The sequence below is a fragment of the Myotis nattereri genome, assembly GCF_964212035.1.
Source record: "Myotis nattereri genome assembly, chromosome: 10".
Lineage (NCBI taxonomy): Eukaryota > Metazoa > Chordata > Mammalia > Chiroptera > Vespertilionidae > Myotis > Myotis nattereri.
Window position 1 is genome coordinate 73,046,106 of NC_138085.1, and position 14,092 is coordinate 73,060,197.

Consider the following 14,092-nt stretch of genomic DNA (forward strand, 5'->3'; position numbering starts at 1 on the left):
TAGTGTATGCATTTCCTATTGTTGCCATAACATATTTCCACAAACTTACAATACAAACACTAATTTATGCTCTTACAGTTGTTTCAGAAATGAGTCTCACTGGGCTAAAACCAATGGTGTTGGCAAGGCTGTTTCATTCTGGGTGCTGGAAGGGAGAATCTATTCTTTGCCTTTTCTAGAGGCTGCCTGCATTTCTCAACTTCTTCAAAGCCAGCAAAATGGGACCAAGTTCTTTTCATGCTGCCATCTCTCTGGTTCTCTTTGCCTCTCTCTTCCCTCTTGTGATTACATTGGGCCCAACTGGATAACCCAGGATAATCTTCTATGTTACGGTCAGCTCATTAGCAATCTTAGTTCCATGTGCAGCCTTTATTCCCCTTTGCCATGTAACCTAACATATTCATAGTTACTAGGGACGCGGGCATTTTTGAGGAGCTATTCTTCCACCTCCCACATTTAGTATCCAGATAATCATATGACCTGGTAATTGAAAAAAAAACATATGGTAGTGGTCACAATAATAGCCTAGAACATGTTGTTCTAATTTTGTTTTTTTGTTGTTATAAATTCCAGCTTTGTTATATATAACAGGTACTACAGAAATGCTGTTTTGTAAAATAATTAATTTTGAAATCCCTTTTTCTTATAGGTTATATTTCCCGCAACTTTACAGCGTCCTCTGCTTTGCTGGGTAAGTTTAATTTCTTGTTATCATGTTTACATCGCTTTTCAGATTTATTTTGCAATAAAACTGTTTACAAATAAATTTTTCTTCTCTTTTTAGCCAGAACTCATATTAACTATGGAATCAAAGAGGATGTGGCAGTTATTCGAATTAACTCACCCAATTCAAAGGTACCTACTTTAACTTGCTGCAGTTTATTTCTACTAACTACATTCATGAATCCAGTCTTGAATGGGAAAGAAATCCACCAATCTGGCAGTAATCTTATCATATAAATTTACACTTTTTTTTTTTAAATATATTTTATTGATTTTTCACAGAGAGGAAGGGAGAGAGATAGAAAGTTAGAAACATCGATGAGAGAGAAACATCGATCAGCTGCCTCCTGCACATCTCCCACTGGGGATGTGCCCGCAACCCAGGTACATGCCCTTGACCGGAATCGAACCTGGGACCTTTCAGTCCGCAGGCCGACGCTCTATCCACTGAGCCAAACCAGTTTCGGCTAAATTTACACTTTTGATAGTTAAATTAGTTAGTTGGACAAGTTGCCCAAGGAATGGAGTTTTCTGAAGCAGAGGTCCTTATTCAAGAATTCCTTCTCATTGCCCTAGCTGGTTTGGCTCAGTGGCTAGAGCATCGGCCTGCGAACTGAAGGGTCCCGGGTTTGATTCCAGTCAAGGCACATGCCCAGGTTGTGGGCTCAATCCCCAGTAGGGGGCATGTAGGAGGCAGCCGATCAACGATTCTCATCATTGATGTTTCTCTCTCTGTACCTCTCTCTCTTCCTCTCTCTCCCCTTTCCTCTTTGAAATCAATAAAAATATATATTTTTTTAAAAAGAATTCCTTCTAGTTAACCTAGGTGTCAGGTTACCATCAAGGATTAATAAAACTAGCCTTCTGTCATAGTGTAGAATGATGACTTATTAGATAAGGACCAAAATACAAGCTTTGTTTATAAGAATCAAACTACCCATCTTAACTATGAGGTTATTGAATCTGGTTTCTTCATTACCTGCTTGACATTAGTTATTATCTATAAGTTAGCTGGGTTAAATGTGGTTGTTAAGCTTCCTGAGGGATGTGAATGACTTCGTGCTAGTCACATATTGGAGGTCAAGTTCTGTTCGAAGTGGAGCTTTATTTGTTTTGGGCAACTTCAACAAAGCAGATAGCATTCATCCAGTCTTTTGCCAAGAGGAGCTTTATTGCAGGAGCTCATGGTTTTCCCCCATCTAAAATTGGTGTAAAGGTTTTTTATTCAGAAATCTTGTTACCAGAAGCCCAGGAAGACCTAGATGGAAGCAATCAACTATCACAAATTAAGGAAAACAGGAGATAGTTCCCATCTCTAGAGCCATCTCTAGAGTAAATCTTCGCACTCACTGACCAGTGATTCAAACTTAAGATATTTTTTCAGAATTTTCTAAGTTGAACATTTTTCATGAGCACAAAAAAAATAACATATGGCTATTGTAGGAATTTTTTCAAAAATATATTTTATTGATCTTTTTTACAGAGAGGAAGGGAGAGGAATAGAGAGTTAGAAACATTGATGCGAGAGAAACATCAACAGCTGCCTCCTGCACACCCCCCGCTGGGTATGTGCCCGCAACCAAGGTACATGCCCTTGACTGGAATCGAACCTGGGACCCTTCAGTCCGCAGGCCGATGCTCTATCCACTGAGCCAAACCAATCCGGCAAGCTATTGTAGGAAATTTTAAAACTACAGTAGGTCCTCGGGTTATGTCGGAGATCCGTTCCTACGGTGCAACATAAGGCGATTTTCGCCGTAAGTCGGAACCCACCCACATAAGCACCTACGTCACTCACGTGGGCACATACACAGCAGTAATGAAGTGAAACAGTAAAAAGAAATTTAAAAGAAAGATAACAATTCCTGACCTTTACTTGTGGTAAATAAATAATAAAAAACATAAAGCACATATGTTGAAATGCTGGAACTTTTTTTTTTATAAATGGAAAATGGCGATGTAACCACAAAATGACATATGTCGAATCGGACGTAACCCAAGGACTGTCTGTATAAAGAAAATATAATTATTTATATTCCAAACCCAAAAATAACTACTGTTAACATTTCATCCAGTTTCAACAGTGTTTATGAAATTAAGATCATACTATGTATCTAATTTTGATTCTTTTTTTCCTTAATGTTACATAAATTTTTTCCATGTCAGAAATGTTTGTAGACTTATCAACCAGGCTGAGTAGACCTATTTTTAAAGGGTGGTTTGCTTATAGCTGACTGAATAGAAAACTACAGGCATTTGGTTTTTTACAAGAAACCCCGCCTCCCTTTCTTGCTTCTAGCAGTGTATTTCTGGCGGATAAACATATTTTCTACCATCAGAATAGCACCTGATAGTGACTTGCACATCTGGTTCTTCAATTTACACCCTTGGATTTATACGTATTTCTCTTTGACAGGTAAATACACTGAATAAAGAACTACAGGCAGAGTTCATGGAAGTAATGAATGAAATCTGGGCTAGTGATCAAGTCAGAAGTGCTGTCCTTATCTCATCAAAGCCAGGCTGCTTTATTGCAGGTGCTGATATCAAGTAAGTTTTATTAGAGTTGATTTAAAAAGAGGGGCTTGTTGCGTAAGCCATGTAAGACTAAAAATAGCCTTTTCTTAAAGCAGTTGAAAACAGTTCAAATTCCTATCTCAGTAGAATAAAAATATTATAAAATTAAGCCAACAATGAGATGCTATTTAAAAGTTTGAAAATTATCATGTTAGCAAGCCCTTGGAGAAATGAGAAAGTTAATATATTACTAATTGGAATGCCAGTTGTACAGCCACTTTGGAGAGCAATTGGCAGCATTTAGTAAAATTGAAAATGCATGTACCATAAAATCCAGTGATGCCTCTTCTAGGTATATATGCTAGACAAATCCCACCCTTATGTTTAAGAACCCATGCGCAAGGATGTTCAGTTCTGTGTAGTTTAAAATAGAATTTGAAACAAGCTAAATGTCAGTCATTTGGAAAATGGATAATTAAAATGTGAAATATTCACATGATAAAATACTACAAAACAGTTCAAAGGAATTAACTAGATCCACAACATAACATTAGAGCTCAAAAACATAATGTGAAGTTAGAAATAAAAGGCAAGTTATTGAATGTTCCTGCAGAATGTAGTTTATGTAAATGTTTTTAAGCCATACGCGAAATATTCTTTATATTTTTTGTGGACACAGATAAGTAGTTGCTCTGGAAGGATACAATACAAACATGAAAATGGTTGTTTCAGGGTAAATGAAGTGGCTGGTAGGACTTGAGGTTGTCAAAGGGAACTTTATTGATGCAACTAAAACTTTCTTTTTTTAAGTGGTAGATTGTATACCTGTAAAACTTGTTTACAATTCTTTAAGACATATACAGTATAAGCAGAAGAAATTATATCTTAGTGTTAGTTTAATGGGTTAAAATGTGAACAGTTGCCGAAACCGGTTTGGCTCAGTGGATAGAGTGTCGGCCTGCGGACTGAAAGGTCCCAGGTTCGATTCTGTACCTGGGTTGCGGGCACATCCCCAGTAGTAGATGTGCAGGAGGCGGCTAATCGATGTTTCTCTCTCATCGATATTTCTAACTTTCTATCTCTCTCCCTTCCTCTCTGTAAAAAAATCAATAAAAAATATATATATTAAAAAAAAATGTGAACAGTTAATTCTGTCAAAATATGGGTATTTATTATTCTTTGTGCTTTGGGCAATGCTGGCCAATATTATAGGCTTAATAATTTGCACTTAAGGTGTTTGTATATTTTTAAACCTTGCTGTAACATTGTGTATCCATTTTTGTTTGTGTAACTAAAAATTTGTAAATATTCTGTTTAATGTTTATTTTTTAAGAAAAGATTATGTGTATTGAGTGCTTTGTTTCCTAGTTCAGTTATTTGAGACTAGTGAGACACTACTATACCTGGCAGTAGTTAGCTACATCCATAAGAAAATACTTTTGGCTTCCATAAGGCTAGTTGAGCAATTCCCAGCATATAAAATGACAGAAAAATAGTTGTCTTTGGTCAGAAGTACAGAATTCACAACTTAAATGTTATCAGAAACAAAGTAAGTAGGAAATGAAACAAACTAAAATTAAAGGGCATGGTTTACATTATTGCAGCAGACCTTTTTTGATCGTTAGGGGATCTATTTAAGATTTTAGATCCCTCTAAACAACTTGAAAGCTTTTTTCCCCCTGCCATTTTGACTGCTGTTTAATCTGAAAGCTACCTCATAGTGGAAATATTTACTAGAAGATGATTTTTCTCATGTTCAGAGCTTTTTAATCTAATAATTAGTTATTGAAGTGAAAATAAATTGTGCCACATGTTTTGTTTCATGTTCTCTGTATCCAGAAACTTAACACTCTTTTTAGAGAGACGATGTCACTGATATTAGTGCTATCTGAGGCAGATCCATACTTAAACTTGTATTTAAAGATTCACCACCACACATTGATATATGATAGGATCGAGGATATAGTAGATGAAGTATTTAACAAAGTGGGCTACAGTTTCATCTTTGATTTTTTTCTGTTCTCGGCTTTCATGTTTACTGCAGCATGATAGCCGCTTGCAAGACCCCTCAAGAGGTAACACGGCTTTCACAAGAAGGACAGAAAATGTTTGAGAAACTTGAGAAGTCTAATAAGCCTGTTGTGGCTGCCATCAGTGGATCCTGCTTAGGAGGAGGACTCGAGGTATGGGTTTATTACAGAGTCACTGTTTAGCCCAGTGTTAGGACTCGCCCACTGTAAACTTTTATAGGCTAGTTTTGCCTGGGAAAGTTCTCAAAAATCAGCTTTCTTTTTAGTTATCAAACTTCTGGATCTGTTTTAATCCTTAATCTCATGGCTCAGCATGTGAACCAAGTGTGATGTTTTCATTTATAAATTGAGAAGGTTTGAGCTAGATCTCTTAGCTGCCTTTCAGTTCTAAAAACCTGGTTAAAGTTTGCAGGGCAAAGATTCAGAAGTACAATGCATGTTCATGAGCTAAAGTCTAGTTGAGATACACAAAGCATAATTACAAGTGCTTTGTGAGTAGTAAAGGTGGTTAAAACTAAAAGATTTGAGAGAAGAGATGCTTATTAGAGTAGAGCGTGTGGGAAAGAAGAAAGGAAAAAGAAAATAATATTTATCGAGCATTTCTCACATGCTGGCTTCTATGCTAGCCACTTTCACAACAATTAATTAATTAAGGAAAGCTGTGCCTGGTCCTAAAAGATAGGCAGAATTTGATTAACCAGAACGGGGGACGTGGGGGGCATTCCACATATGGTGAGGTGTGAGCAAAATAAGAGAAGCCTATGAGGACATCACAGGTAGAACTGCTTGATTGAAAAGGAGTCTGTAGGGTAACGGGCTTCTTAAGCTGGGCTGCATGTACAATTGCGTGTGCATTTTTCTATGGAGAGCTCCCATAGCTTTCAGCAGATTTTTAAGGAAATCTTCAGCCCAGAAAGAAGTTATTAAATTAGGGGAAAGTATGAAATAAGGCTGGAAGGGTAAATTGTAGAAAGCATTAAATGCCAGCCTAAGAAATTACAGTTTATTCTGTGGGCACATTCCTGGTCTAAAGAAGTAATCTTTGGACCCTCACAGATCCTAAGCTGTTATAAGATTACATTTTCTAACATTCCAATTTTCTTTTCATTTGTTCGAAGCTTGCCATTTCATGCCAATACAGAATAGCAACAAAAGATAAAAAGACAGTATTAGGTGTCCCTGAAGTCTTGCTGGGGATCTTACCAGGAGCAGGAGGCACACAAAGGCTACCCCAAATGGTGAGTTAAGACCCCCCTCCCCCACTGTGAACTTCAGAACCTTGGTACTTATGTGCCCCTTTGGTAATACAAAAGGCGTAGTATTGGGTATTCATTGTAGGATTTAGAAATCAAATATTTAGGATCAATATTTAGGATCAATAGCAGATTTTTCCTGGTATTTATATTTTTCAATTTATTTTTTAATTTATTTTTTCAGTTTCTTGGGTTAAAATTATTAATCAAGGTTCTTTGTTAGTCCCTGAGGAAGGATAAAGATAAATAAGATACATGTCTTGCCTCTTTGAAGCTTATAATTTAATCAGCTCCTTCTCTGCATAGTAACATCTTACCAGTTTTGCAAATCCATGGGTCATATTTCATGATAAATATAAAGGCAGACCTTTCCCCTGATTTGGATGATCTCATTGTTGTATTGTATAGAACCAAAAGAGGCTGATTGCAGAAGTTACCTAAATGTGTATTAGTATGTAAAATATAAGATAAAATATAACAGATTGATAAATAGCAGGGGTTAGTCTTTCCTCACTTTATTATTTATTTTGCTCAGTTGAAGGATTTATAAACTGTAATTGTTACTCTGATATTTTTTCCCCTATGTTCTGATCCTTACTTGCATGTTAGGTGGGTATACCTGCTGCTTTTGACATGATGCTGACTGGTAGGAACATTCGTGCGGACAGAGCAAAGAAAATGGGATTGGTTGACCAATTGGTGGAACCGCTGGGTACGTGTTAGCATGTCTCAGAGTTGGGCCTTATGAAATTATTTATTTCCTTAAAGAGTTAATATCTTGCATATTGATTAGAGTGGAACTCATACTCTTAAGGAATGAGTCATCATTCTGAAGAGTGAAGTTTTCTAAAAATTATAATATTGCCCAGCCAACATAGCTCTGCAGTTGAGTGTTGACCTGTGAACCAGAAGATCATGGTTTGATCCCCGTCAGGGCACATGTCTGGGTTGCAGGCTCGATCCCCAGTAAAGGGGTGTACAAGAGGCAGCCGATCAATGATCCTCTCTTATCACTGATGTTTCTATCTCTCCTCCTCCCTTCTTTGAAATTAATAAAAAATATACTTAAGCCCTAACCGGTTTGGCTCAGTGGATAGAGCGTCAGCCTGCGGATTGAAGAGTCCCATGTTCGATTTCGGTCAAGGGCATATACCTTGGTTGCGGGCACATCCCCAGGAAGGGGTGTGCAGGAGGCAGCTGATCGATGTTTCTAAGTCTCTATTCCTCTCTGTAAAAAAAAAAAAATCAATAAAATATATATTAAAAAAAAAAATATATATATATATATATATATATACTTAAAGTGATAATAATAATAATAAACAAATAAACAGATATCCTCCTGTTGTGGATTTCTAGTTTAATTTTGTGGTCAGAGTACAATTAGTCCTATTTGCAGTTTCCCCATCTGTGAGTGCATAGGTCATGATTCCTCCACCCACCAGTGTCTGGTCTGACGTGGAGAGCTGTGCGGAAAGTGGGTGCTAGAGCCTTTGGCTTCGGCATGCCTAGGTTTTTGCCTACCTGGGACTCGTCTAAACCTGACTTGCATTCCAGTCTCTTGTGTTTGTTTTTGCAGGACCAGGAATCAAACCTCCAGAGGAACGGACCATTGAATACCTAGAAGAAATTGCAGTTACTTTTGCCAAAGGACTAGCTGATAAGAAAATATCTTTAAAGAGAAGCAAAGGATTGATGGAAAGTGAGTGTTGTTATTAAAGAATAAAGGCAAAGCTTCTTTCCAGGGAGTTTCATTTTATTTGCTGTAAATTTTAAGTGAGGATAGGGTAAATGCATTATTTTCTGGAAGCATAAAGTTAACCTTAAGGGATATAACAACTCTGCTCCAGGGTCAAGTTCTGAACCTTATACTCGTAAGTTAAAACTATTTTTTTTAACTTTTTATTTTGGAACATTTTAAACATTAATACAAAAGAATTCTGTAACAGTGTATATTATACTATTACAACGCCCAGCTGAAGCACTTATCACATAATGAAGCTGTTTGAAGCTGTGCTTAAGTTGAAATGTAGATTTTGTATATCAGAGTAAAGAGCAGTTCTTTCAGAACTATTGAATTTTTATGGAGTTTACAGAACAAACTAACAAGAAATGCTTATTGCCAATAAGTATCTAAAAGCTTTTTACCTTACAGGATTGACATCGTACGCCATGGGTATTCCATTTGTCAGGCAACAGGTTTACAAAAAGGTGGAAGAACAAGTACGAAAGCAGACCAAAGGCCTCTATCCTGCACCTCTGAAAATAATCGACGTGAGTCTTTTCCCCTCTCAGATTTCTTATATTTTCCTCCTTTGATTAGCACAGTACTCTTTAATAGCACAATACTCTTTATTGCCATTCTGGACTATATATGCCAGTACAGAAGTTTTTAATTCTGCTATTAAAGTGCTTACCAAAAATAAGGATTCATATAAATTGATATATTTGGGGATAATAGGTGCCAGGCATATTTATTAGTTGATGAGTTTAAAGCTGTCACTTATTATTTTTTTTAAAATATATTTTATTGATTTTTTTACAGAGAGGAAGGGAGAGAGATAGAGAGTCAGAAACATCAATGAGAGAGAAACATCGATCAGCCGCCTCCTGCACATCCCCCACCAGGGATGTGCCCGCAACCCAGGTACATGCCCTTGACCGGAATCGAACCTGGGGCCTTTCAGTCCGCAGGCCTACGCTCTATCCACTGAGCCAAACCGGTTTTGGCTAAAGCTGTCACTTATAAACCAGGATGGAACCTATGTCATATCAATATATCAAGGCCAGTAAAATATTGAGCATTTATAAAGAGTTGAAACAAAACTGATGGCTATATTCTATCCTTAGTTGAAACCATTGTCCGTACCTACAGTGTCTCACTGACTTCCCCATTGCCATAATTTAATTATACAAGAGATGTAATGATATAGGAAAGTTCCAAAAAGAACAAAGAATAGGTGAAATGATCAGAGGGTTAAAGAAACTTCTACCTAAAGATAGACTTTAAAACAGAACTCTCCGATCTGGAAAGTCTGAGATTAAGAGAGCGTATAATTAAAGACCTCAAAATTGGAGAATGGATTAGCCAACAGATATATTTTGGGCAGAAGACACCAAAGAACATAAAATATGAAACATAATCCCCTACCTCCATTCATCTCACAGTCGGGGCTGGGGAGATTAGACATGCATATGTGGTAAGGCAGATAACAGTGTGAGGGACATTATAAAGCAGCATAGGACTACTGCCAGATACATGGGACGGAGGAAAACTGCTGAGTGCTCAGAGGAGGGAATAATCACTGTGAACCAAAGAGGTCAGGAAGAGCAGGATTTGCCCTGAGCCCTGAGAAATGGGTAGAGAGTAGGTGAAAGGAAAGTGGGGCCAGGTCAGGTGGGCATTTTGAGTATAAAGTTTCAGAAGGTGGGAAGCACCAAGCTCTTCAAGGAACTTTATTGAGATTAGGTGTTGTAGGAGGACAGTGAGCTGTCTGCAGAAAGGCAGATCAAAGCTAGCTTGCAGAAGCTTGGTCAATAATGAGTTTAGAAATTTGTTCTGGCCCTGGCCGGTTGCTCAGTGGTTAGAGTGTCAGCCTGCACGCTGGAGGCCCATGGGTTCCATTCCTGGTTAATGGCACATACCTGGGTTACGAGTTCGCTCCAATCTAGTCTTTAAAAACTAACAACACTAGTCCTGGCCAGTGTGGCTCAATTGGTTGGGTGTCATCCTGGTCACTGAAAGGTTCCCTGTTAAATTCCAGGTTGGGTCACATGCCCGGGTTATGGGCTTAGTCCCTGGTAGGGGTTGTGCAGAAGGCAGCTGATAGATGTTTTGGCCTCACATCAATGTTTCTCTCTGTTACTCTCCCTTAAAAATCACATAAACTTTTCTTTAAAATAAGTGAAGAAAGAAGCGAAAAATAAAAATTAACAACACTAGGCTGGCTTGGCTCAGTGGTTGAGCGTCGACCTGTGAACCAGGAGGTTACAGTTTAATTCCCTGTCAGGGCACATGCCTGGGTTGCTGGCACAATCCCCAGTGAGGGGTGTGCAGGAGGCAGCCTATCAATGATTCTCTCTCATCCTTAATGTTTCTATCTCTCTCTCCCTCTCCCTTTCTCTCTGAAATCAATTTGAAATATTTATATATATATATGTGTGTGTGTGTGTGTGTGTTTAAACAAAAACTAACAACACTAGTAATTTTATTCAGCCTTCTCTGAATAAATCCACTCCAACAGTGAACAAGTATTTTGTATGTTTTTTAGGTGGTTAAGACTGGACTTGAGGAAGGAAAAGAAGCTGGCTATCTCTCTGAATCTCAGGTAAAGTTTTTTCTTGTGATTTTTGCTTATTAGATATAAGAAAACCAAAGATCTGAGAATGTACAAAACTGAAAAAAGAAAAAGTATTCAAAGCCTAGTAAAACATTTCCTCCGGTGGTTATCATTTTTTCTGATTAATCTCAGTAGGCAAGTAGATGCAAGAAAACCTGGTGGTCCCCAACTATTTGAACTTGCTCTCAATTACGAAGGTATAACAAGGAAGAGCAGGGGCAGAGTTACAATTCTTTCAAATGAATAGTTTGGACATTTTGTTCTGAAGTCAGTCTGATTGTATTGTGATAAAATGATACATTGATAGAAAAGTATAGTCCTTACTTGTTAGGGCCTAGCAATAAAACTTTGAATTAGAAAATGAAAGGAAATGTTTTTTTGCACCCACTAAGAAAAAAAAGAGAAAGAAAAAAAATAAATTAATTAAAAAAAAATAAATGAAAGAAGAGAAGGGATACAGGAACCAGCCTCGCTCCTTTTACTTTCTGAGTTGGTGATACGGCAAATTTTCAGTGGTTTGGGTTGTTTGTAAGTTCTAAGCAATCATTGAAGAATGATTGCTCTTTGGTAATAGGAAAAAAGGTATGGGAAGAGCTTAGGACAAGTTCCAAAGAAAACATGTCTGTATTTACTGCTTACTGCAGTGCACTTCTCATTTATTCTCTTCCATCAGTAAAATGGAAGCATATTTTATGCATCAATAATTGTCCACCCTGCATGTGTTGTACTAGGTATTTCCTGTCTATTCTACTTAGCACTACCCGTTAAATTCATGAACACTGATGGATTTCTACCCACACTTTTGAAAATCACTGGTTTATGGAATCACTGCTAAATCAAGATTAGTAAAGCATTGATTCTGTAGAGCAGTGTTTCATGTTTTATGAGGACATGATAGCAACTTCATTAGAGGGATTCCTTCTTTGGAATACTATTTGGAACCTTGTAATTATAACAATAAATTCTAGTAATATTGGTGATGACAATAGCTAACATTGAGACCCTAGTCATTTACTAGTGTTCTCATTTAATCCCCACAATACTGTTAAAAGAGGCATTGTTTTCCCATTTTAAGGATGAAGAAAGCTTCACAACTGAGAAATGCAGAGCCAGGATTCAAACCCCGTTCTGTCAGACCAGACTCTAAAGCCCGTGCTCCTCACCACTAAGTTGAGACTTGTTCTCCATAAGTGGTGATATACTTTTTAAAGTGGTAGGTCCCGTGTGGGCCACCTGCTACAGTGGCAAGAGAACTGGAGTTGAAAGTCATACTGCTTGGGTTCAGGTTCCATTTCTGCCACTCTGAGGCAGTGTGACTGTGAACAAGGCCATTTAATTTTTCTGGGCCTCCTCTTCCCTATCTTTAAGCCAAGAGGGTGGCTTGAGATGATCATGCAGATCCATTTTGGCTCTGACACACTAATGCTATGAAAAGGGTTACCATGACTCTAGAGAATGAGCTCAGTTCTATCCAGCACCTTTGAAAGCAGTAGTCGGAAAGTGCTGCAGATGAGAAGGGCAAAGAGAAGACACGTCCATAGGAGACAGATGCCAGCACAGGCACCGCTGAGACCCCGAGGACCTGTGGCTTTGCTTGTGTGACCTCTGTTCCCCAGAGAAACCACACGGAAGGAATCCATATCACGGATACCGTGAAGTTCTACTTTTCCTTGTTCTTTTGTACATTTCAGAAATTTGGAGAGCTTGCGATGACCAGAGAATCAAAGGCCTTGATAGGGCTGTACCATGGTCAGGTCCTGTGCAAGAAGAATAAATTTGGAATGCCACAGAAGGAGGTTAAGTAAGTTAAACTCTACCCAGGAAGCCCTGTGGACTTCCCCACGTGCTAAGCTTGTAGATGTCTTTGGAGAAGATCTACAGAGCTAGATTTATGTCTTCAGTCTTGCCATAAACTACCTCTGTCCTGGGCACGTTAGATCCCTATTCCTACCAAGAACTTTTTGGCTTTCTTTTCAGTGATCTCAGCATGATTGAAGATCAATATGATTCGATCTTCTTGGGTAGTCCAATTCTTATAGACCTAAAGGATTTTTGAATTTAACTTTGAAAATCAGTCATTTATTAAAGGTGTATTTTTATAAATAATTATTTGAAATACCTTATGATTGTGTCTGCTTTAGTTGGTTTATTGGATGATAACTTGGGCATTCTCCTGCTTTTACGGAAATGATTAAAAGTTGTTTACTAGAAGTCATTTTATCCTTGCCTTTCAGGCACATCGCTGTTCTTGGTGCAGGGCTGATGGGAGCTGGCATTGCCCAAGTCTCTGTGGACAAGGGCCTACAGACAATACTTAAAGATGCTACGCTAACCGGACTGGGCCGAGGACAGCAACAAGTGTTCAAAGGGTAAGCCTGCTTTCTGCCATTGCCAGGAGTTAGAATGGTTTTAGTGGTTTTTTGCCATCATTGATTCCTTTTTGCTGAACATGATGAGTACTAGATGCTCCATAGTTGAGCTATGTTTCCTTTGATCTTGTTGTTGTTAATCCTCACCTGAGGATATTTTTCCATTGACTTTTAAAGAGAGTGGAAGGGAGAGAGAAACATCAATGTGAGAGATGAATAAATTTGGAACACATTGATTGGTTGCCTCCTGCAGGGATCAGGCCTACAACCGAGGTACGTGCCCTTGACTGGAATTGAGCCTGTGACCCTTCAACTGTGGAGGCTCTATGCACTGAGCCAAACCGGCTAGGGCTGATTTTTTGAAATGCTAATTCCTTCCTTTATTTCATGTTGTCACAGATATTATAAACTATTAGTATTATTAGACTCTGTAGTCTTTGAGTGCAGAAGAAAAATCTTTATCTATTAGATATTTTTAAATGACATTTATTTATTTATTTTTTTAAATATATTTTATTGATTTTTTACAGAGAGGAAGGGAGAGAGATAGAGTCAGAAATATCGATGAGAGAGAAACATCGATCAGCTGCCTCCTGCACATCTCCCACTGGGGATATGCCCGCAACCCAGGCACAGGCCCTTGACCGGAATCGAACCTGGGACCTTTCAGTCCGCAGGCCAACGCTCTATCCACTGAGCCAAACCGGTTTCGGCAATGACATTTATTTTGTACTTTGGTATCAGACTGAAAATTGTGAATTTGATAGTTTCCATGTAATAGCTTATTGTTATGGCCTGTCTTTGTGGAGAGGTTAGGAATGAGGAAATGTGAGTCACTGCACATTGAAGGTAGCACTGGG

General features: G+C 38.3%; 1 protein-coding gene across 1 annotated transcript in view; it reads left to right on the forward strand.

The window, feature by feature from the left end:
• The window catches only part of HADHA (hydroxyacyl-CoA dehydrogenase trifunctional multienzyme complex subunit alpha), a 30,521-nt gene that overhangs the window by 6,598 nt on the left and 9,831 nt on the right, over nt 1-14,092 (forward strand). Inside the window, exons 2-12 of the mRNA XM_081100770.1 lie at nt 650-691; nt 785-855; nt 3,140-3,273; nt 5,285-5,423; nt 6,389-6,508; nt 7,133-7,235; nt 8,103-8,225; nt 8,679-8,797; nt 10,795-10,851; nt 12,555-12,664; nt 13,098-13,232. Of these exons, the coding sequence (XP_080956896.1) occupies nt 650-691; nt 785-855; nt 3,140-3,273; nt 5,285-5,423; nt 6,389-6,508; nt 7,133-7,235; nt 8,103-8,225; nt 8,679-8,797; nt 10,795-10,851; nt 12,555-12,664; nt 13,098-13,232 (1,153 nt within the window). The remainder of the gene's footprint in view (nt 1-649; nt 692-784; nt 856-3,139; nt 3,274-5,284; nt 5,424-6,388; nt 6,509-7,132; nt 7,236-8,102; nt 8,226-8,678; nt 8,798-10,794; nt 10,852-12,554; nt 12,665-13,097; nt 13,233-14,092) is intronic.